We start from the raw sequence: 22569 nt of genomic DNA, 5'->3' as shown, positions 1-22569 counted from the left end.
TTGGGCACGATCCTGTCCGTGCCCAGCAGCACCAGGGCAAGCGACAGGTGGGAGCAGGGGCCTGTATTCATTCAATCTGTCAGTGGCTTTAAAAGCATGTTTTACTATGCTGACACTTCATTTGCCTCCTATTTGCCCTTGCAAATTATTTTCTGTTAGTGAGATTCTGCTCTCGGCAAACTTTCTCTGGGCCTTAAGACAATTTGCCAAATAGTTGGATATTTTTATCTTGGTGAGGAAAGATACTTGGTACGTAAGGTGTGGAATGCAATCCCAATGCAGAAATGGACGAAGCATTTAGAAAAAGCCTAACCTCTGCATATTTTTATAAAGCCTCCCACTTCTGCAATATTCGAGCACCACACACACCAGTTTATATTCAGGGCATTTCTGTGAGATAAAATATAAAGACAGACTGATCAAGCCCTGCAGACTGGGGTTTGGTTCTATGTGACAGTGTTACACGGTAATGTTGCTGGTAGCTTACTGCAAAATAAGCCAGTAACTAAAATCACAGAACCACAGAATTAGGTTGTAAAAGTCCTTTGAGATAATTGAGTCCAACTGCAAACTGAACACTGCCACGACTACACCATGTCCCTAAGTGCCGCATTTACTCATCTTTTAAACCAGTGATCATGACTCCACCACTTCCCTGGGCAGCCCGTTCCAATGCTTTACAACCCGTTTGGTGAAGAGATTTTTCCTAATATCCAGTCTAAACCTCCCCTGGCGTGACTTGAGGCCATTTCCTTTTGTCTTGTCACTTGTTACTTGGAAGAAGAGACTGACACCCTTCTACTGAACGGAAGTTGTGGCGAGTTGAGAAAGCAATAAGGTCTGCCCTGAGCTTCCCAACTAGAACATGAGTTACCACCTCAGCAGTAGGAAGGTGAGAAATCTATGTACTTGTGAGCCAAGTGGTGTTCTTCCTATAAGGAAAGGCTGCTAGGATTCGAATGGGTAACCAGAAAAGTGTGATTTCATATCGCTGGTACAGGGATATATGTTTTTGTTAACCAGCCACCTTGGTCTGAGCAACCTTCCTCAGAACAAGGTTTCCAATTCATTGCTACTGCTATTAGCATCTCTTTTTCACACACCTTCTTCACCTCCTTTATCACAGCTCCTGGAGGCTGGGATGTATTTCTGGTCCTAATGATGGATGGATAAACTGGAGAACTGGTTCTCCAGATCCTGGTTATCCAGTGCATGTGATGGAGAGCTGGGAGATGAGCTTTTAGCTGTGGGCACAGAATGCCTTACAGTGATGTGTCTAGAATAGTTGAGGCTCTTTTTGTCTGTGGGAGAAAGGCAGAAAACCTTCTGCAAAGCCCCCTTCTTCCTTTCCTTTTACAAGAATTTTGTTTTCTTCCCTTGGGTAAGCCACATCTCTTCATGTTTTAGCAAGCTCTGTATTTTTAAAGCTGTTTTCAATAGGCATGTGCTTTACAGCATTCCAAAAGGAAAAGTGGAAAATACGTCATCATGAAGATGTGCTAATTTTTGAAATGTTAGTCAAGCAGCAGTAATGGAAGAGGATAAATAACAGCTTTATGGGCATTGTTTTTTGTCTTTGACATACGTGATGTAAAGTTGAATTCAGAAAACTTGTTTGGAAGAATTCTCCCTGTCTGTTGATGCAATGAGGGAGCGTAAAGCTGTCTTCAACAAAGTAACATCTCAGAGGGAACTCTGCTTGATGTGTATGTATTTATAAACACTAAGGCTGTAATTATCGTAAACCTTATTAAATCACAGCAGCCTATTTGTTGTTCACCAAATACGCATATGGCCAGAAGACGTCATTCAAAAAATTACAAAAAAATTCCAACCTAAAACTAACTCCTCAATTTTATTAGAGCGTAGAGTCAGCAAGATAATAATTGACCACTGTGATATAATTGCTGTGAAATACATTTTTTTTTATCAATAGGATAGCAAGATAAATTCTGTAAATTGTGTTCTGACTGGCAGTGCTACAGTCCCACTGCTCCACGATGATCTGCTCCATAAATATGTTTTTAAAAATGCTCATCTGATAAGAAATCTTGAGTATGGAAAGTCTTACTTAAAAACAAGTCAGCACACCAGAGGACAGAAGAAAATTATGTATAAGAACAGAAGCAGTATTCTTGTTCTGATGGGAAGCTTCCAATTAGGGAAACAAAGCAGCATAGATGATGTCTCCGACTTTGGAGCGAGATCTGTCATTGTGCCAGTGTCTGTCCTTGCCCAGCTGGTCATAGGCTAAGGGCCAAATGTGATGGGAGCTGATGTGAAACATAGGTCCACACTTAGGTGTCTGAGACAGGTGTTCTAGATGTTGTGGGAGTCCAGCATGCTAATCCACACATGGAGAGCATGGTATCCAGGTCTTGTAATAGTTACTTTTCACCTAGTTATGAGAATGCTGTGAATATTTTACTGTATGCTGCCTATGGAAAGCGGTAAGGATTGCATTGATTTGCCACGAGTTACACTGGTTGTATGGAAAGAGGGTTTTACTCTGCACACAAAGAAGAAAATAAATGCTTTTTGGTCTAAATCCTGTGTTAGTAGAGAGTCAGTCTTTGTATTTTAATTAGATAACCAATACATAGAAGTAGTACTGAAGACATTTTCCTCCTCTCTTGGCAGGCAACCTTGGTTTTATGGCTGGGGCTTTAATCTTCCACGAGGCCAAGCACTATTAGAGAAATGGAACCTTATTCCAGATGGAATAGATATTCTTATAACACATGGACCACCTCTTGGTAAGAAAATACTTATGCTCTTAGCTGTGTGTTTCGGATGATTTTACAATAACTGATGGCTCTCCTTAAATGAAGAATGCAATCTTGACCTACAAAAGTGGAAAGTAACATCCATACTGATTTCAACAGCGCCAGAACTTCAGCTCAGCTTTATGCTTTGATATTCAATGGCAGGGAATTAAATAATGACATAAAAATGAAAACCTTAACACATAAAGCCTTAATGAGCTTTATAAATAAGCAAGATCTAGTTTTCCTAGTTTTCATCTGTCCACTCTGCTACTGGTGAAATTAGTAGATTTGAAGCATGGGGACTGCTTGAAGAGAAATGCTGGGTTTGGATCTTATTTTTTTTAGCGTTGTCTTTCTCCCTCACTTGCAGTAGTGTTCCCCCACTAATAAGTACTCAAGAGTCTGTTTTTTAACTCATCATGCAAACTTGGTGCATCTTCTGCCTCACAAACGGAAATGCTGCCATTGTTTGACTGTTCTTTGGATAGCATGGGTGAACTGCCTGTCTGTAGTACAATGTGGCAACACTAACGGACCAACAAGAAATTTGCATTTGTGTTATATAAATGTTAATTTAGATTATATAAAAGCCAGGAGAGGTTTCCTGTATTCCTAGATAGTAGTGAAATTATCCGTGTTACGGAAATAATACAATCACAGAAACTTGTCCAGATTCAGTAAAAGCTGAAGGCTTTTAATATATTTTTCAGTGTTTCACATATCACAAGCTATATTTAGTGCAACTCTGTGTTTAAGTCTTACTAATTTCATAGTGAACATGAATGTGAAGCATGTGCTTAAGTATTCTGCCGAGTCTTTACTTTGGAGGAGTGCTTTGCATCAAATAAAGGCGGTTGGTTTCTTTAAACCTTTAGATTCCCCATTTTCCATAAGCTAAAACTCTCTTGTCTTCCACCCATTCTTCTCCTCTTTCAGAGTAGGAGAAAGGGTTGGTGTTTTGTTTACATCCCACTGCTCACTATGCTAGGGGAAGGGGCTTCTTTGTGAGTGTGGTTTCTCACAGTAAGGGCACATGTTTTGATACTTCACCTAAGCAGAGTCTCATGCCGTGCGATAAACTGATTTTAATATGGAGCTGTATTGTAAAAGCAGATGGCAGAAATTAATTGTTTAGACCTTGAGATATCAGCTCTAAATGGTTAGTACTGGGGATAATCCCTGTCAGGATCTAAGGTATGATGCTCAGTCTTTGTTATAGTTTTATTTTTAAGTTATATTTAAAACCTTTTCAGAAGCTTTTCCAGTACTTTTAAAGCCATTTTTTAAACAAGATCATCAGCTGTAAAGAAATACAACCTTCAGCTGATGCAAAGAATATCCCTGTATTTGAAATCCAGTGTTGGAAAATATAGAGAGGGTTTTGCACCACCCAGCTTCAGCCACCTTGCTAATTTATCCACCAGACTCTGAGATCAGCAGAGGAAGGGAGAACCTCTAGAGAGCACTGCAGAGCTGGCACTCAACACACGTGCTTTAATAATAAATTTAATAGTAAATTTAATAATTGAAAAGCAATTTAATAATTGTAGTAATTCTGAGGAAGAGCTGCCCAACTCCACTGACTATAATGGGATAATGTAAATTTCCCCCATCTCCATGTCTCAGTATTTGTTCTCTTTTTTTTTTTAATTCTTAAGCTTCAACTGTCCTCCAAGGATTTTCTTTCTCACAAGTTCCCATTTCTTTCTCTTTCTTCTTTTGGTGCTTTAATAGATGGCTCAGGGACAGAACCCTCTGCTGGAGGGCATCAGCTGTTGGACTCCCTGACACCCATGGCAACAAATACATGATGGTTCAAAATAAATTAATACTATGCCTAATTTACAGAACCTCCTTACTGTGTAGCTCTATCAACAGACATTTTGGGACATAGGATCCTCCTTTACCCTCCCAACCAATTATTTTACCCAGCAAGCTGATTACCATTGTTCTGATCTTGGACAGCATCACTAGAGCTGTTCCTAATGATCATAAATATCAATCAGTGCTCTTGCAAATTCCTCTTTTTTCTCCAGCATGGATGCCTGAATTCTGTCCATCATCCATTTTCTGTGCTGCTTTCTTATTCCCTCACTTCAAAAGACCACGCATTCCCCTAAACTAATTAATACTACATTATTAGTTAAATCTAAAATGCCTGCATAATTTAGATGCAGAAGCACAATTAAGAGTTAATGGACTTTGTGTTGCTAAGTCAGTTAGGCAGGTAACAAAAACCAAAGTAAATTTTCTTTTCTGTTTTATAGTTCTTTGCGATGAAACCAGAGCAGGGATACACAGGCAGTTTACACAGGATAAGAAAACAAAGGATAAAACAATTTTATTAGTAACCTGTTTCTTATTGATAAAGATATGCCATATATTTCACAGCTTATGAAATGTAGTATTCATGATTATGGGATCAGTGCTACTGCTTATTTCTATATTAGCACATTTTTGTTACTTTTATGTATAACTTATAATGTCTTTTCACTGATTCCTAAAGATCTGTATTTATGATTCTTTTATTTCTCTTCAAAAAGTTCGCCTTTCTTTTTTCTCTTTGTTTTTAATTTAATATCACCTTTAAGTCTTCATTCGTAGCTGTCTGCTTGATTGTCTGCGACAAAGATTTATACTTTCCTGACAGCTGCAGAAACCTGTTTCTAGTAACCAAACATTAAAAAAACCTTAAGATGAACTCTAATTGTTAGCTAGGTGTAATCAATTATTCTTAGTTTGTGTAGTCAGGTGTACATAATAAGCTGCAAACATATGGGAAAGCTTCAGAAGGGTGATAATGCATGTAAACAAAAACATGTTCAACATAAATAATGCTTAATTTAATGGAGAAGTTAATTTTATGGGGTTTTGTTTATGAAGTTTTTGAAGTGGAAATACTTTTGGCTTTGCATTCACCACAGACATTTTGACAATTAACTGTTTCAAATCATTGAAATAAGAAATCCTATAGTTATAATGTATTTTCTCCGAAGAAAGCCAGACTGGATTCCGGAGTTGTTGCTGGCCTCACTTTGACATCATAAATACTTACTATTTCCTGCAGTGAATTTTGACCTGCGTTGGACACCAAGAATGACTGGTAAAATCAGTTGCCAGACCAGACCATTGCTCTGCTCTGTCTGTCATTCACTGGGGCTTTCTCTTTGTACGTCTCCCCAACAGGAGCCAACAGTGCATTCAGAGGTGTCTGAATGAATTAGGAGCCTATGGCCATTTTGTAACTGTGGTAGAAGGACAAATTTTTACTATTTTCATTAAACCCCAGAGTATACTGAGCCCAGTTTTGAAGCACTGGTATCTAAAGAGCTATTTCACAATGTGTGAAAGCTCTCAGATTTTCCAGGAGCTTGAATACTGCAGTTCTGGTCTTTCAAGTCAGTTGGTTAACTTCTATTTAGCCATGCTTGAGTGGATGTCAAAGTAAACATAGAGGAAATAGGTTTGGACTCTATACTTCTCTGGCGGACTACTCTTAAAGGCACAGTATCTTCACGCTGTTGCAGCGATCGAAGAGATAGGAAGCTATGACAGGCATACAGGGGAAGTAATAGGACAAGTAAAGAAAATCAGAATTATTGTGGCTCAGGTTTCCAAATTTGAGCCTGATGAAAATGGCAGAACAGTAGAAAGAAAACAAGATTAGTTATTGCAAACCCTCTAATACAGCATCATCCTTCTTATACTACTACTTTGAAGGAAACATGAGACTTCAGTTGGCAGTAATCATCCCCCTGCAGTATGTGTTTAGACATATGAGCAAGATGGTACATTTTGTCTGTGTTCATAAGAAATGCGTCGTTATACAAACTTCATGCAAGTACAGCATTTAAAAATGTATACTGCAGAAGGGCTGAGTTCCTATCTGAAGGTCTGTAGATTTACAGCGGGTGGGATTTCTGTATCATGCAGGGCTTAAACCAGTTTTACTTGAGGATGTTGGTTTTAGGCGTCCTGTGGTTTCCTCTCCTGAGTTCTACTACTGTGTCAGTGTGATAACAATACAGTTTAATTATTAGCAACACAGATTCCATTACATCAGTTTAAGTGTTCAATGTAAAATCTAGATCCCAGGACTAGATTTAAATAGCCAAACGTTGATTTAGATTCTTTAGAGACTCACTTTGGACATACTGCTCTTTACACCTCACTCTGAGAGGAAACAGAATGGATAAAGCATGGAGTTTTCCCATTAACAGCAGTGCAAAAATGCTTTAATTGCAGTAATTTTTTTTGTCCTTGATAAACAACTGGCAAGAGTTATCATAGTCCTTTTTCTTTGTATGGTTGTCCTCAAGTATTTTTTCTTCCTTTCTCTTCTACTTACCAAGGCAAACACTGCTTTTCATGGCAATTCTTCTGTCCACTTATGAAAAGCCATGAGACTTGACTTCTCAGAAATGTTACATAGCAGTATAGCTTTGCAGATAATCTGTCTTACTTAAAAACTTTTCTTTCTCTTCCCAAGGTTTTCTAGACTGGGTTCCTAAGAAAATGCAGCGGGTAGGATGTGTTGAGCTGCTCAACACGGTCCAGCGACGAATACAGCCAAGGCTTCATGTTTTTGGACATATCCATGAAGGTCAGAACGCATTTCTTAATATATATGTATATATGTTTAGAAACCAGAAACACAGAAGTTGGTTTAACTAGCATTTTCAGACTCGAATGTCTTTTGTAAAGACCTGTTAACCTTCCTCCAAAACCCCACTCTGACTTGCTGCTGGGCAAGTGTGCTTTCACCATGCTAAGTTAGAAGTGGTATTGCACAGAGGTGAGCTGATGTAAAATTGATGGGGAAGACATCCAGATCATTATTTTAGAGCTCAGGGATGAAGTCCATTCTCCTCATTTGTCTCATCTACGGTGACCTGTTAGTGCCTAGTTAATGTCCAAAGTGCTGTTAAATCAGAGTAAACAACGCATAGGCAGTAATTTTTTCCGAACCCTTTGCTGTTAGAGCAGTCTTTGAGATTCCATACAGGAGATCTGGTGAATACAGTTCAAACTTACTGTCTTTTCAGAAATCATAAGCGACGTGAGTTGCAGGGGATATATAAGCAGTTAGCAAGCCGTGAAGCTTCAGACAGGTAAACAAAATCCCATCTGCTAAGACCAAGCCCAGCTTTAGCTCCCAAGGGAAAAGAATGGCACCTCCGCAGAATGGTAAATCTTTTGAATTAATACAATTGGCACAGTAGGTATTAGAACACAGAAACAAGGTACTCCTCTTGTTAACTGTCTTAATTTAGAGAAAACAAGTGGGCAACTGCATAGTGTGTTTTGCAGTGGGATGGTAGCTCTCTGCAGAGGAGAATTCCCATTGCAGACAGCCTATGCAAACGAAGCTGCTCTTTGTAGAGAGAATGCATGATTTGAACAGATGAGTTCTTCCCCTTGCTGAGCATAGCTACATCTGCAGCAGTCATTTACTAAACATCCAGAAGGAAGAGATGCTTAGAAGAGATATTTCTTTCCTATTCCCTCTCTACACTCACATCTCTGCCAAAAAATACCTCTACACATGGGCTTGCTGTTGATCAACCCATGGAAGTGAAAAGCAGCATGGCAGGGACTCCGGCTGAAATCGTGGTTTTACCCATTACAGGCAGTGGTGGCTGAGGTCATGGCCAAGGAAACTCGGCAGCAGGGTAGGAGTGAAAACCGTAGCATTAGGAATCTTCCTGCAAAAACAGCATATATGCAAGCTGAATCTGTTCTTCCCAATCGTGTAGCCGAGGAGACAGAAAGTCCCAGCAGCGATGCTAACTGTCCTCTGTGCAGTTGGTGTTTTACGCAGGACGATTGTTCAGTGGCAAACAGCAAATTATTTAAACAAATGACTGTGACAGGAACCTGACAGAATTTTCTTCCCTCCATAGTCTCTAGTTATAGTGTGTTTTTTCCGTGGGGAGTCCAGGAGGCCCTGCATTATTCAGGGTATTCTAAGGAACAAAAAAGAAAGGAATTTGGCTACTGTTTCTTTGTAAATTCTGCGACTCTCAATGCTTCTGTAAGACATGAAATGGAGTGAGAAGAACTGTGGGATCTTAGGTACCTAGGGTTTGAATAGGTGGAATTCTGTGTATGTAGCATGAATATGTTTCGCTATTAATTTCATTAATGTTGCAATTGAATCTTAGTACGAATGCTTTCTACCAGGTGATTTCCCTAAATTTATGTTATTTCTGATTGTGAATGCATTTCTTCCTATTGATTATAATATTTCAGTGCAAGCTCTAGGGAAATCAAACTTATGTTTTTTCCTAGTTCTTCATGAGGAGATTTTTGACAATGGAGAGTACTCACTTTTTCATAACACTAGGACAGTTAAAGGGTTTAACTTTTACTTTTTTTTTTTACTTTTCTTCTTTACTTTCTGAAACAGCATTTCACTGTATTTCTGCAGGCATTAGAGCTGAAAGTTTGATTTCTGCAGTTTTAGCTCTGGAATTGTTTGGCTTGGGTGTCTAGTCAGATGTGATCTAGAGTTAAAGCTTTTTCATCACTAGTGAGACATGCAGAATGGTGTTTTCTCCCCGTGGAAGTGTTATGGTGTCTTAGGGCGTGCATTCACCTTGTTTGTGAGAGAATGCATTAATAAAGCCATTTTTTTTCTGCTTGGGCAGGCTTTTTAGTGTTTTTCAATTGCATTTGGTGGAGAATGGTCAACAAGTTCAGATGTATAGGAAGAGGTTCCCGTTAGACAAATCCCACCCAGGTGCACGTACACACATACTTCATTTAGTCAAGCAGTGCTTTTTCTTCATTGGTTGCTTAAAAGATGAACAACACAGGGCAGAAAAAAAGATTGAAAGATGAAAATTGCCCAACGTTTGCTGCACTGATGACTGCAAACCTGAATGATCAGAAGTACATTTTTGTTTTTTTCAGTGCTGCAATTGCCTAAGCTCTATCTTCTCATCCTTACCAGAACTCAGAAGGTTTTAAGAAAAAAGCTTGAGCAGAAAAATACCTGTCTTTCTAAGCAGGTTTGGCGAGCTGGCTGCCAGAGATTATAGCCACTAGTGAGGGTCTGTTTTGCTTTTCTTACACAATTTAAAAGGTGGCAAAAATTTAGGACAAAGAGGATGTTAATGCAGGAGACCTTTATGTTTTGCATTAAGAGAACTTTAAAATTCCTTCTGCATAATAAATGTGGCACTTATGTGATAAAGGTGAATAATTAAAAATAAGAAAAAGAATCTAATAATGAGAGTAACCAGGGTTTTTCTTTCTTTGTAGGTTATGGTGTCATGGCTGATGGAACTACTACCTATGTGAATGCGTCTGTGTGCACTGTGAACTATCAGCCACTTAATCCACCTATAGTTATTGACTTACCTACTCCAAGGAACACATGATTTTAATGAGGATTTAAAGTTTTACTCAACACATTAGTGACTTCATATTGCTGGCTGAGAAATCCAATAGGGAACCATTCAACAAAAATCAAAAACTTTTTTTCCCTACTAGCCCTTCACAGGTAAATTTTGAGTGACAAAAGTGGATGAGGAACAAAGACATTTTGGTGCCGGAAACAGATTAAAGACATTACCATTTCACCATTAACATGTTTGTGAACATAGAAAGGTGAATGCATTCCACATATATATATATACATATACATATATCTATATATATCTCTCTCAAGTAGGGACTTTTGTATATAAGGTACGTTATATTTGACTTATTAAAAGAACAATGTCTTTCAAAGGAATGTTTCTTTAAGAAAGTTTGGAGTTTAAACTTAAATGTTTAGACTAGGTTTTCCTCATTTCAGATGTTTGCCAGTGACCTCTTGGTAAAAGAAAAATGATGGTAAAGATGTTTTCCCATAATTAACATGGCAAATATTAAAGATAGTGTACAAATGACCACTCACAGGAGGAAAGCTATTACCTCCAGTCCTCCAGGTCTAAGTCTTTGCATCTGTTGAAAACCAATGCAATAGAGGCCCTAATTCACTGTACTGAAATGAAGTTTTACTACATCTGGCATTACAGATGGTAAGGGAAATGGTGCATATTGCCGGCATGCTGTAAACACCTCAACATTCAAGAAGGGAGACTGTGTTAAGTGCAGTATAAACTCAGGAATTTGTAACCTGGCCTCACCTACGAAAAGAAAAGATTACCTTTCCCTTCAAAAAAAAAAAAGAAAAGAAAAAATATAACTGTGTTTTCATATGGTAAGGTGATATGCGATTGTATTTAGAAAGCAAAAAGAAAACCCCACAAAAGCCCCGCCCAGCGTTCAGTGGTGGTATTTTAAATAAAAGCCACTGAGACTGTTTAAAACCTGCTACTGGGATATGCAGCCAATGATGAGATTACTGTTTTGAATTTGGCTCCAGTCGGAAGCGATTAAATGTCATTGTGATGATTTTGTCCTTAGGGAACATTATGGATGTCATGGGGAAGGGCTCATCCCAAGGTGGAATTTGGACATTCACTTTTGGGTAGCTACGTAGTAGCATAAGAGCAATGAGTAACGAGTACACAGCAGTGACTACAGAACAAGGGTTGCCTCACAGAACCTGTCATTGCTGTTTGCGTGCTCATGGGCACTGCTGAGGGAGGCCCAAGACAAGATCATCAGCCGAGTTGAAAGCCATCTGTTGGTGTTCTGTGTGACTCCAGGCAAAGTGGGGGATGTGTCAGGAGCTGGTTGGGATGGCCAACTGCCATGGTACTTCTATGCAGCTTTCTTTCAGGTTAACAGAGATGTTGAAGCTGCTGGGATTTCAGTCCTGTCCTAAGCAGAAGCTTGAGCATTGCTTACAAAGCCAACAACAACAAAAAAAAGAGCACGTTAAATGTGCCCTAGAAGAAATATGTTTCTGCCTTGAGCTAACAAACATCTCCATGCTCAACGAGGCATGCCTTTTTGCCTTGATGGAGGTAATTTAACTGCTGTGTTCTGAACGTGGGCATCCTGAGATAGGGACCAATGGCATCTAGACAGTAATCTTGTTTACACGCATTGGGCAGATCATCGCACTACCAATACAGGGTTGTTTGCAGGTCTGTGCATAGCCCACAGCTGTGCACGTGCACTGGATAATTTGTGTATGTTACTTTTTGCCTCATACATGGATGTAAATGTGAGCTTCCTGTAGCAGCTGCATGTACGTTATACGCATACACAATTTAAAATACCTGTGTTGCAAAATCAGGCTATGCCATTCTCTCAACTCTAGGGAAGGTGGCTGGAAACACTGCATTTCGTTGGCTTCCCATGGGCAGCAGCTCTTCCAGCTGCTGCTGGGAACAGTGACACGTGAGTCCAGTAATTAACCCACCAGACCGCCAGAAAACATGACAAGTCACAGGTGTGTCATTGCTTGTAAGCTGTTGGGTGTCTTGGGGTCTAAACTAATGTGCTGCTTTTTCCTGAAACGGAACCCAGAATTATGGGTGATGCCTACAGCTGTTTTTTGGGTGAATACTTCACAAATGCATAAGCAATCTGCCAGTAATTCACATGGGGCCACTTTTGTCAAACGTGTTTATGTAGAAATTGCAGGAGCAGCTCCTAAATCAGCAAGGACTGAAACTCATAGTTGGATATGAACTCCCGCCGTCATTGGGAAGATGAGCAATAGTGTGTAGTTAGAATAAAAGTGTCTTAGCTAGTCACTATTCAGGCAGTTTGCAACAAATGTGGCAGGAAATTGGCTGTAGGTTCAAGTCTGAAATGTTTACATTTGCTCACAGCACTTAAGAAACTAAAATGTTAAAGTGGGGGGAAGAGGTCCTTTTATTAGCCTCAACAAAATTTCTATGTATGTCAACCATAAACTATTCTCTTAAAAATAATTTTTCCTAAGGTATCTTCAAAATACTGTGTATTTTTATGTGGAAAGGATACGAAAGCAGCTGTTACTTCAAAATAACATTTAAAGTACTTGAGGTATGAAAGCTTAAAGATTATTTAATCATTTTTGGCATAACTTGATTGTTGTAATTTTTGGTCAAGCATGTTAGACAAATAAAGTCTTAAAAAAACAAGAACAAAAAATAAGGCCTCTGTATATCCGCCTTGTGCATTCAGCTCCATGTGGGAAAGGCTGCATGTCTTCTCCAGGTGTAGGACATCAGACACATAGAACACGTAGATGTGCCTATGTGATACCAAAGTTGTTATCAGAAGGGAAGAGAAATCAGCAGGGGGGTCAGCTGGCAGGGGGACTGGGGCGAGGGGCAGAACGTGCCCTGCTCCATCTGCCAGCTTCATTTGCCACATCTGCAGAAGATCTCTTCACCACAACATCTTCAAGTTGGGAGCTGGGGTTGCAAAGAGGGGAAAACACACCTGCTGCCTGTAATTGATGAATTTTGGTGGGGGAATACGCAAGATGTGCCTGTGAGGCAGGGAAAAGCTAACGTGAGGGAGTGCCTGGTGGAGCTGCGAAGCAGTCAGGAGCTGTGATTCCATCCTTCATGAACGAGCAGCAGTCAGGGGAAGGATGGTTTATGCTCCAAGTTGAGTGTAAGGACACGAACCTCACAGAAAGGGAGATTAAAGTGAGGTGACTGTTTTAACTTTGTGGACACGGTCAAGGTGTGGACTGCCTCAAATCTGATCTACCTCATATTAGGGAAGCCGTGAAAAGGAAGGTTTCCGCAAACACAGTTTTGCAGTTGCCAGCTCTTTTCAAATTTGGGGATGCTCTCTAAGTAATTTCCTGCCTCACCTCCCCATTGCTGATCCTCACTGATATTTATCCAAGTAGCATCACTCCCAAAGGTCTGTGATGTGTATCGCTATTACATGTTTCATCATCACCGAGCAAAATTGTTACCAAGATTAATTTCAGTTCATTTTGATCATGAATCGGTGAGATATCACTGCACGAAATGAAAAAATGAGACAGGATTATTTTTACTTCTCTCAGTCGCATATGGCTGAGGATGTGAAATATTCCTTGCCTCCAAGGAACAAGCAAGCTGGGACTCAGCACCTGCCTGAGGAGCTGCCTTTTCCCAGGAAGCCCCCACCCACCGCGGTTCCACCCCCGCCTGGAGAACTGGGTTTAGGCTTTCAGATGATGCTTTTTGGTAGCCAGAGACTCCAAAACTACAATGGTCTTCAAGGAGGTTGCTGCAGGGAGCAAAGGTGGTGGCAGCAGCATGCCAGGCTGGCCCTGCCAGTCGCTCCACCTGTGAGGTGGCTATGGGGAGGGAAGGTAAAAACCCCCACTGGGGAGATGCACGGGGACAGAGCAAGGGAAGGTGGTCTGGCCTCGCTGCAGGAAGGAGCCAGAGGAGGTAAGACTTCTCCAGTTGCTGATTGCTGCCATCAGCCGCTGTAAATGCTACAGAGGAAGGAAGAACAAGACATTTCATACAAGGCAGTTTTTGGAATAATCCGCCCATGGAGATCTTTGTCATCATCTTTGTGTCGTCCCGTCCCGCCCTTTATTCCTGTTCGTAAGAGAAGTTCTCTCTTAAAACACCCTATTATTGCTTACTGCTGATGTAACTCAAGGCCAGTAAACAGAACTGCAAATGTTCTCTTTTTTTCAGGTACGTTCCGGCCCCTTTCTTGCAAGTCTCTCCGCATCTGCAGTTTTAACAGTATCATGAAACAGTGGGCTCCCTGGGTGATTATGCACAGAGCATTAGAACAACAGTATTTTGTTTATCCTTGTACGTGTGCTGCCGTTCAGGTTTATTGGCCGTCCCTTTGTTCTCTTTTTATGTTAAATATGTAAATAGGAGTACTTATATGTACCATCTTTGTGTCATTCGTTATTTTGTATACTGCCATTGTGTTGCTTTTTACCCACTTTGTCTAGAAATTAAAATAATTTCAGTTATAGCTAGACTCTCTCTAACCTTCTTACTTTGCCGTCTCAGAAACGCTCTCCTTCTCTCTTTCTGATGTGTCCTTTGGGAATTGGTGAGAGGCAGTGTTGCCAGAAGAGGACCTCCCTTCCTATCCGAGCATTTGGGCACAGTTCCCTGCTACTTCCACTGCTGATCTGTATCCAAATCTACTCTTCGTTTGTTTAGGATTTTTTGAGGTGATAGTATGTAATTACAAGCCCCCAGTGCAGGGCTGTGGTGAGCTGCCTGTGGCCCTAGCTGGGTTTTCTTTTCAAGAGGTGACAGACGATCTGGGCTTAACTGATTTTCACAGCCATCATCTCCTTCCCTCCAGGGAGCCCCTCCCAGGTTGCATCCAGGAGGGAAGACTTCTCCCCTGCTCTGGCCCATTTCCCTGGCTTTGGTGGTGCCTTGGCAGACCTTGTCACGCTCAGCTGAGCTTTGCTGTCAAGGGTATCTTGTCTGCCGTGTGTGGTGAGCAGCCCTGGGGCTGGGGATGCTGCTGGGTGGGGTACGGAGCTGCATGACTTTTGCCCAGTTCTTATCCTGCCTTGTGGGTTTTTGTTGTTTGGCTCATGCCTAACCCATGACCCTTCTTTGCCTCTCATGAATAGCTCTTTCACAAAAGTCTTTATCAAAACCTTTGGAGGCGTCCACACCAATTATACCAGAGATACCTCTTCTTGCCAGGACTTTGATGTCCCAGAAGCTTTCAAATAGGTTAAAGAAACTGGCATTTCTTTTCCACAAAATGGTGGGCTTTGTTTTCCCTCCCGCTCAGTGAAGTGTATTCCCTCTCCAGAGCATGATGACACAATAATTAACCTCACTACCTGTCACTGGGACAGTGCACAATATGCCCCAGCACTTGTGCCGTTTGCTCTGGTGCGGTGCAATCCGAGGCTGGTTAGCGGCGGTGAGCACCGCCGCACGGTGAGGTTGTCCTCCGGGTTTGCAGTGAGCCTTGGGAAGAGGGGGGCAACCACAGGAAACAATGACCCCGACGGGTTTGCCATTTTCTTTACTCTCATTACATTTTTCTTGTAGTGCTTTCCGCTTTTTGGATGAGATGAGCACCTTGGGGAGTGCCAGATGGGAAAACGCTGGATGCTATAAACACACTGCAATGGCTTATGGTAGCTTTGAACTTCAAAATCAGGGTACGGAAAATGCTCTGCCCCACCAGCTGAGCTACTCAATATCCAGCAAGGGCTGGGGAGAGTTGAAGGTAATGTTGAAGCACCTTCCCACCAGCCCAGCCTCAACTGCCCCTTTGCCACTGCAGTTGGAGGCTGGCCATGGGGTCTGGGGCTGGCCCAGCTCCCTGACAAGCGCAAATTAAGAATGTTAGAGGCTTTTGGAGCTGATGGCATGAACCTTTCCACAGAGGCCACCGGAGCGGTAGGAAGAGGTTACTGAGTGTCCGGGGGTGCCTTCCTCAGTGGTTGTGGGGGAACAGCTGGGGACACCACAGTGTGTGCCCTGGTGGGGATCCTGCCGGCAGGTGTGTGGGGCCAAAGCCAAAGGCGTGGGGTAGGTGGCTTTGTCGGCACCTCTGCGTGGCACAGAGCCAGGCAGCCCTAGTGGTGTGTGCTGTGGGTTTTGAGAGGCTTGTCCCTGTCATTCTGAATTTCCATTTCAGACCAATGGTGCTGCCCCTCCCCTGAGGCACAAGGGATGTGAAGGAGTGATGCTTGGGTTTCCAGATGCTTGCCTCAGATAGGCTGACGGAGGGGTTTGTGCAGACAGAAATACTCTCATCTACGCCGTGTCATAACCTGTCCCGGCAGGCTGCTGCTGCTGCAGTGGGAGATTTTATAGGCTCCTGCAAACTTCACCTCTCACTGTAGTGGTCTGGGCCGTATTTTCTAGAAATAATAAAACAGGATAAAGCGGAGTGGGCAATTTAACCCATATTTATATTTCTTCTGTTGTTTTACAAGGCAGTCGTTCTGATTGCATCTGTTACCTGATATTTGAAAATGAGCAGAGAGCTGCTTCACACAGACATGTGTTGGCTGATAATTACCTTTCTTTTGTCACTGACTCCTCTGCTTCCTGTGGACTGTCCTGTCCATCCCCACACTTCGTGTTGCTTGCACTGGGGCTCCACAGGCAGCCTCTCACCATCGCCAGCCTTCCCCTGGATACCTCTGTGGTCTCATCAGGAACGATGTGAGAGCCTTATGCTGTTCCTGCATTCTTTGGAGCCCACAGACAAATACCCACCACCTTCCCTGGCAGCACCAGCTCCAAGGACCCGCCAGAACCTAAGAGCGGTGTAGGACAAGGGAGTGAGCTTGGGGTGAGCTTGGGATATCTCCCAGTGTCACCGTGAATCTCTCCAGGTGAGTGGGTACCCCCATAAGGGGTGAGTCTGCTCTGCAAGAAGGAAAGAGCTCTTCTCCATTTGGAACAGATGCCAATGCCAGTTGGAGCGAGGCAGCTCCTCATCGGAGTGGCCAAGGCAAAGCGTGGCAGAGGAGGGCAAGCTTCCAGAGACATGTGCCCACTAGGGTCCCTCAGACTCCCGGCATTGTGGTCCTGTTTGTGACAGTATAAACACTTGGTGCTGCGATGATAGTCTCGTGGACTGCCCATGGCACTCTGACCAGGATTTCCACCCCATTCACGTTCTCTGTAATCACACACGCAGGAAAGGAAAAGTTGGTGTGAAGCCACCGAGGAGTCAAGAGGCTGGTCAAAACTGGAAGCTCTCAGGCAGTAAAGAGAGCTCATGCAATCATCTGTCGGTGGCGCTTTAGCGTTTAGTGCGATTTTGGTAACGGGGGGGGAGGCTGCTGCCTTTGTTTGGTGCTGTTTCAGTAGTGGGGGGTGGGGCTAAGCTTCCCTAGCTCCAGTGTGCCCCCACATCTGGCCGAGGCTGCACTAATCAGCACCTCTGTGAATAAACCTATTTAAAGAGGGGAAACAGGCTTCGGAATGCCTTTTGGTTTTGGAGTGTTCTTTTGTTTTGAAGGTGGTAGGATGAAAGGAGAAGCAACCATGCGGTCACCAACCATGCGGTCACACAGAGTAGCAAGGAAGAGGTTGGAGAGACACACCAGTACAGCCATTTCCCCTCAGCCCGTGGTGCATTGGCAGGCTGAAGCCCTGTAATCCTTGGAGATCACTGGTGGGGAGAAAGTCAGCTTGCAGAGAGTCATGGAGGGTTCCATGACGGAGCAGAGAGACGTGGAGAGGATCACGATGCAGCTGGTGATTGATGCTAAAATAAGCTGTGACTTTGAGGAGGGTTGGTGCTGGGTCAGTTCAGCACTGGGAGAGGAGATTCCAGTGGCAGACCCCCACGTGAGCTGGAGACGTTCATGGAGGTCTGTCTCCTGTGCGGGGGATGCCATGTGGCTGCAAGGAACTGTGAGAAGTTTTTTCTGTGACAGAGAGCGAGCAGTAGAAACGGTATGGAGGGAACTGAGACTGACTGTGCCCCCTATCCTGTTCCCCCCCTGCACTGAGCAGGGGAGGAGGAGGTAGCAAAACTAGGCCCAGGAAAAAGGAAGGGGTGGGGGGAAGATATATTTAAGAGCTGGTTGTTCCTCCTACTGTTCTGCTCTGATTTCAATTGGTGATTTGGTTGTGGTTTTGTCGTTTGACTTAAATTGATTTTGTTTCCCCAAGTTGAGTCTGTCTTTTGCCTGTGACCATAAGTGGTGAGTGATCCCTCCCTTGTCCCTTGTCTTGACCCTTGAGTATTTTGTTGTATTTTCTTCTCTTGGAGAAACAGAGCAACTGTGTGGTGCTTATTCTCCAGCTGGGTCTAAACCATGACACGAGCCCTGCTATGAAAATGCTGATTGATTCATTGTTCCTCCTAACAGATAAGAAAGTCAGGGAAATAAAAAGGTGCTCAGCAAACTATGATGAGCTTCATCAGCTGCCTTTAGCTCTGCATTAGTGTGCGGCATTAGGATGTTGCACTGGCTGAGCACTGGTTGCGTGACAGCTCTAGTCAGCGAGCGCTTACTAAGGCGGGTAAGCTTGGAAATGCCACGCTCTCTTCTAAGTGAAAGTAGAGGTTTGCTTTTATTTTACCTGCTACCGAGCGCATGTTATCCCTTAAAATAATGGTATAGGAACATTTTATCGACAGATTTTAATCTTAAGTGTAGGACCTTCTGCACTGAGCCCCCAAGGTTGGGTAGACCAGAGGGGAAAACAGTGCAGCTCATTTTTCTGGTCAGGAAAGGGTCCTTCCACCCTTCTGTGAGCTCAGGATGCCACAGTATGAGACGCCTGTCTCTCCTGGATCCTGAGTTTGCTTTGTTAAAGCAGTCCCTTTTAAGTTTTAATAAATAAATAAATAAATAAAATAAATCAACATTGGTAAAGGAATAAAAGAAAAAAAAAGGACAACAGTGGCAGAAGAGCTACGGTTCCTCCAAACTTTGAAGCTGGTGTTATCTATTAGAAACAACAAAAGGAACTCAAAGCAGGGAGATGGAAAGCAACAAAATGTATGAAAGCAAATTACTTGAATGGGGCTCTCAGAAGTGACAGTGATGTTTTTTGTTTCCTATTGGCTTCATTTCTGCTTCCGAGTGAAAAAGGAGAGTGTCCTTTAAAGAATAGCATTGTCTCTGTAGTCTCCGCACTGGTATTATTAAGAGTTCAGAAACTGTGTTAGTCTAAAAAACATCAGGAGCTCACAGCCCACATGTAGAGTTGAAATAGGAAGGTGGCATGTGGGGTTTTCATTTTTTAATATAGAAAAAAAAGACGGGGTTTTTTCTTTAAAAGCTCCTTATAGATGTAAAGGCAGTTACTTCTCTTGACTTCCTCAATGGCTTTGCCGTGGCTTTTCCTTTGGTTTGTACAAAGCTACAGAGGACTGCAAAGCTGTTCCCAAGGGAAGAGGGTGCTGATACCAGCAGGAGCGCAAAACTGAGCTGAATCCATGCAAGACCCTGTCAGAAGCTCAAGGTTCATCGAATCTGAAACCAGCCTACTCTCTGAGAAACAAAATGACCCAAGTCAGGCTTCCAAGTTGCTCAGGTTGGAGCATTTCTGGCAGTACCCAGCCCAATCTCCCGCTATAAGCATGTCTAGCTTGGTGGGCTGCTCAAGTGTTCTCCATCTGAATTCTGAGTATCTCCAAGGACGGAGAGCTCATCACCCCTCTGTGCATCTGTGCTGGTGTTTGTCCATCCTCTTTCTCCTTGTAGAAGGGAAAGCTCATGTCTTGCATTTCCAAGGGAAGTTGCTTGCACTGCTCCATGTCCCCAGTGCCCTCCAGCCCAGAGATGTCCTGTGTGGTGACATCCTGTGTGGTGGCCGTCTCAGAGCTAGCACATGGCCTCCAGGCAGACAGCATGTCTGCTTGGCTGCCCCAGCCCTTTCAAATCTTAATGCATGTGGGGAGCCACAGAAAACCCTGGAGTCTGCTGTTTTTCTTTCTTCTGCTCTGATGTCTGCTGTGCAACAACTTGATTTGCTTTGGTTGTTTTGGGAGAGCAGAAGGAAAACCTGCTCTGAAGGAATGTTTTTTAGAAAACCTCTTGGCCCTACTGAAGTCAGCAGAAGTATGAGCACTGACCTCAGCAAAACAATCTTCTAAATAAGTTTGAGCATCCTTATATGACCGCACCCTAAGGCCTATGCAATTTTGGGGGATGTTTTCAGAAGTAAATATGTTTATGTATGTCTGCACTGTGCCCTTTTCTAGCTGAACTAGAGTAGTCAAGGGAGACTCCCACCGTGCTGGACCTTCGCCTTGCCTGGCGAAGTAAGAGCAGCTTCCCTTCTAGGGGAAACACTCTGATTATGTTTTAATGGAAGATTGTGCTCATTATGTTTGAAATTACTTTGAATCCACTTGCACCTTCGTTCTGTGACCATTTTCCAAAGCACATTTCAGCTTTTCAAGGGAATACCCCTTCAAAGACTGACTCCTCAGCAGGGCATAGGTATGTGCCCTTACATCACCAGGGTTTCATCCCTGTGAGAGTCAGGTGCTCAGCACGCTGGGCTGCGTAGATACCTGCAAACCGTGGTAGTTTGGTTCAGGATTAGCTGGGACATGAGACTTCAAATGCAGCTATGCAGCATGCAAAGGAGCTATAGCAAGCAAAAAGGTTCGTTCTTCGGGAAGGATCTTGCTTAGAAGTTGTTTAATTGATGATTGCCTTTGTTAAGTAAATAGCCTTTGCTATTTCCACAAGACAAGTCTAAGAAATTTAGAGTACTGGGACAGTGAAATGCAGAGAGCATCCTCTCACTGGGTACAGGGAAGAAGCATAAAAAGACAAAACCAGGGAGGCAAATTGAATCCTGTTGCACGGAGAAGAGGAAGAAAGACTTTCTAAGGGAGAGGCTGGCACCAGAATGATGAACTGACACAAAGAATCACAGCACAAAGAGTGACACTTCATGAAATCAGAAGACACTGCTGCGATGATTCATGATGCAGTTTAGTAACCTTCTCACTCCAAAGCGAGCTGAGGGAGAGGGATGTCTACGGTATCCTCCTGGAAGTAAATGAAACAAGTCAGAGGATGTGCGGACATGACAATGAAAATGCTGCTTAACTAGGAGGTATAAGTTAAAGAATTTGGGGTTTAAGGACACCAGAAGAACACACGTTTTAGAAGAGCTTCTCTTCTGCAGAAGACCAGTCTAGAGCTGCAAGAAGGGTTTCGATTAACAGAAGTGTGTGAAAAAAAGTGATCACCAAACCCTTGGAGTGTACAAAACCTTGTGTTGGCAACATGTAACAGAGACAAAGACTATCCTGTGCAGAAATTCATAAATTGATTATGTATCAAGATTAAAAGCCCAAGTAATAAATGCAAGGAATAGAAATTGCTAGTTTAGAAACATGCATTTAAACTAGCTGATATTAATGAAACCTCGTAGGATGGCACATGACAGGAATGTTGATTAAGTTGTTTATAATCTCCTCAGAAAAGATCAACTTGGCAAAAGAGAAATAAAACTGCCTTACAATATAAAATGGTGATGCTGGCAACTATGAAGTCAGTCAACTGGAACATATATTCATCCTAAGATGTCAAGTTTGCGATGTGCCTCCACGTGATTTGTACCTGACAGCGTTAAACTGAACCGAGCATTTCGAGTCCTCTGTATAGACTGCTACTTCAACATGCATCGGTAATGTTTGCAACACACCCTAAACCTGTCGTGGTGAGGCAGTTCTTTCTGAATGGTAGAAAGCAGAGAATTCAGTCTGCTAGAATGTCTAAAACTCCTGGCTAACAATTTTCTGACAAAAAGGCTGCTTCTAGCAGGAACAACATCTGCATCACATCTCGTCTTGATGGACGAGGAGAACTGTTTCACACAATGAAGATGCTGAAGCAGCTTGAGGTATCAGCAGCCATGACTTTGGTAACACCCACTGTGTGAATGTAAAATAAGGAGATAGAACAAGTCAGATAAACGCTTTCTCTTTCAAAAGGGCAATTCCATAAAGCCAAACACTAAGGCATCAGTTAGGAGAAAAAACATTTAAGCAGGAAGATGTAGATGGTATTTGCAAACTGTTTAATCAAGTTTGCCAAAGAACTGTCTCAGAGCACACAAAGACCCAAACTGGTTTCAAAAACCTCCACCCTGTATTAAAGAGAAAATAAGTCGTCTAGGATGACTGGAAAAGAAAAAAACACGTATACCAAACTGATGAAAGAAGAAATTTGTGTGAAACAGTGATGAGGAAAGCGAACGTACACAGGGAGTATCAACGATTCGAAACAGTAATGGTAAGACTACAAGAGCAAACGGGAACGGGGGGTTCATCAGCAGTGTTACTAAAGGGGTGGGATTTTGAAGTAGGTATCTGTGTTGTGTGCAGGTAAAACGGCCTGGTGGTCGAGGGACGTTACACACGGCTGTGGACCAAGTGCTTTTAAGTCTAGCAGTCCTGAAACAGCGTGTTAAACAGCAATTACCAAATTTTTTGAATCAGCACT

At 42.6% G+C, this 22569-nt stretch overlaps 1 protein-coding gene across 1 annotated transcript; it reads left to right on the top strand.

The window, feature by feature from the left end:
- The first annotated feature begins 2355 nt into the window (after positions 1 to 2355).
- LOC104501225 (metallophosphoesterase domain-containing protein 1-like) lies at positions 2356 to 11005 on the top strand. Its single transcript, XM_010145002.1, has 4 exons — positions 2356 to 2450; positions 2641 to 2756; positions 7258 to 7371; positions 10035 to 11005. The coding sequence occupies exons 1-4, from the start codon at positions 2356 to 2358 to the stop codon at positions 10151 to 10153; spliced, it is 444 nt and encodes a 147-aa protein (XP_010143304.1). The 3' UTR covers positions 10154 to 11005.
- Positions 11006 to 22569: the final 11564 nt, after the last annotated feature.

The sequence above is a fragment of the Buceros rhinoceros genome, unplaced genomic scaffold (genome assembly GCF_000710305.1).
Source record: "Buceros rhinoceros silvestris isolate BGI_N320 unplaced genomic scaffold, ASM71030v1 scaffold12891, whole genome shotgun sequence".
In the NCBI taxonomy this organism is placed as follows: Eukaryota; Metazoa; Chordata; class Aves; order Bucerotiformes; family Bucerotidae; genus Buceros; species Buceros rhinoceros.
The sequence above is the reverse complement of the archived record's forward strand: the minus strand, read 5'-3'. Positions and strand labels throughout refer to the sequence as shown.

Coding starts and splice junctions, on each gene's coding strand:
- LOC104501225 (XM_010145002.1), top strand. CDS start 2,356: ATGGAGAGCATGGTATCCAGGTCTTGTAATAGTTACTTTTCACCTAGT. Junction 2,451..2,640: donor TATGCTGCCTATGGAAAGCG/GTAAGGATTGCA, acceptor CTCTCTTGGCAG/GCAACCTTGGTTTTATGGCT. Junction 2,757..7,257: donor AACACATGGACCACCTCTTG/GTAAGAAAATAC, acceptor TCTCTTCCCAAG/GTTTTCTAGACTGGGTTCCT.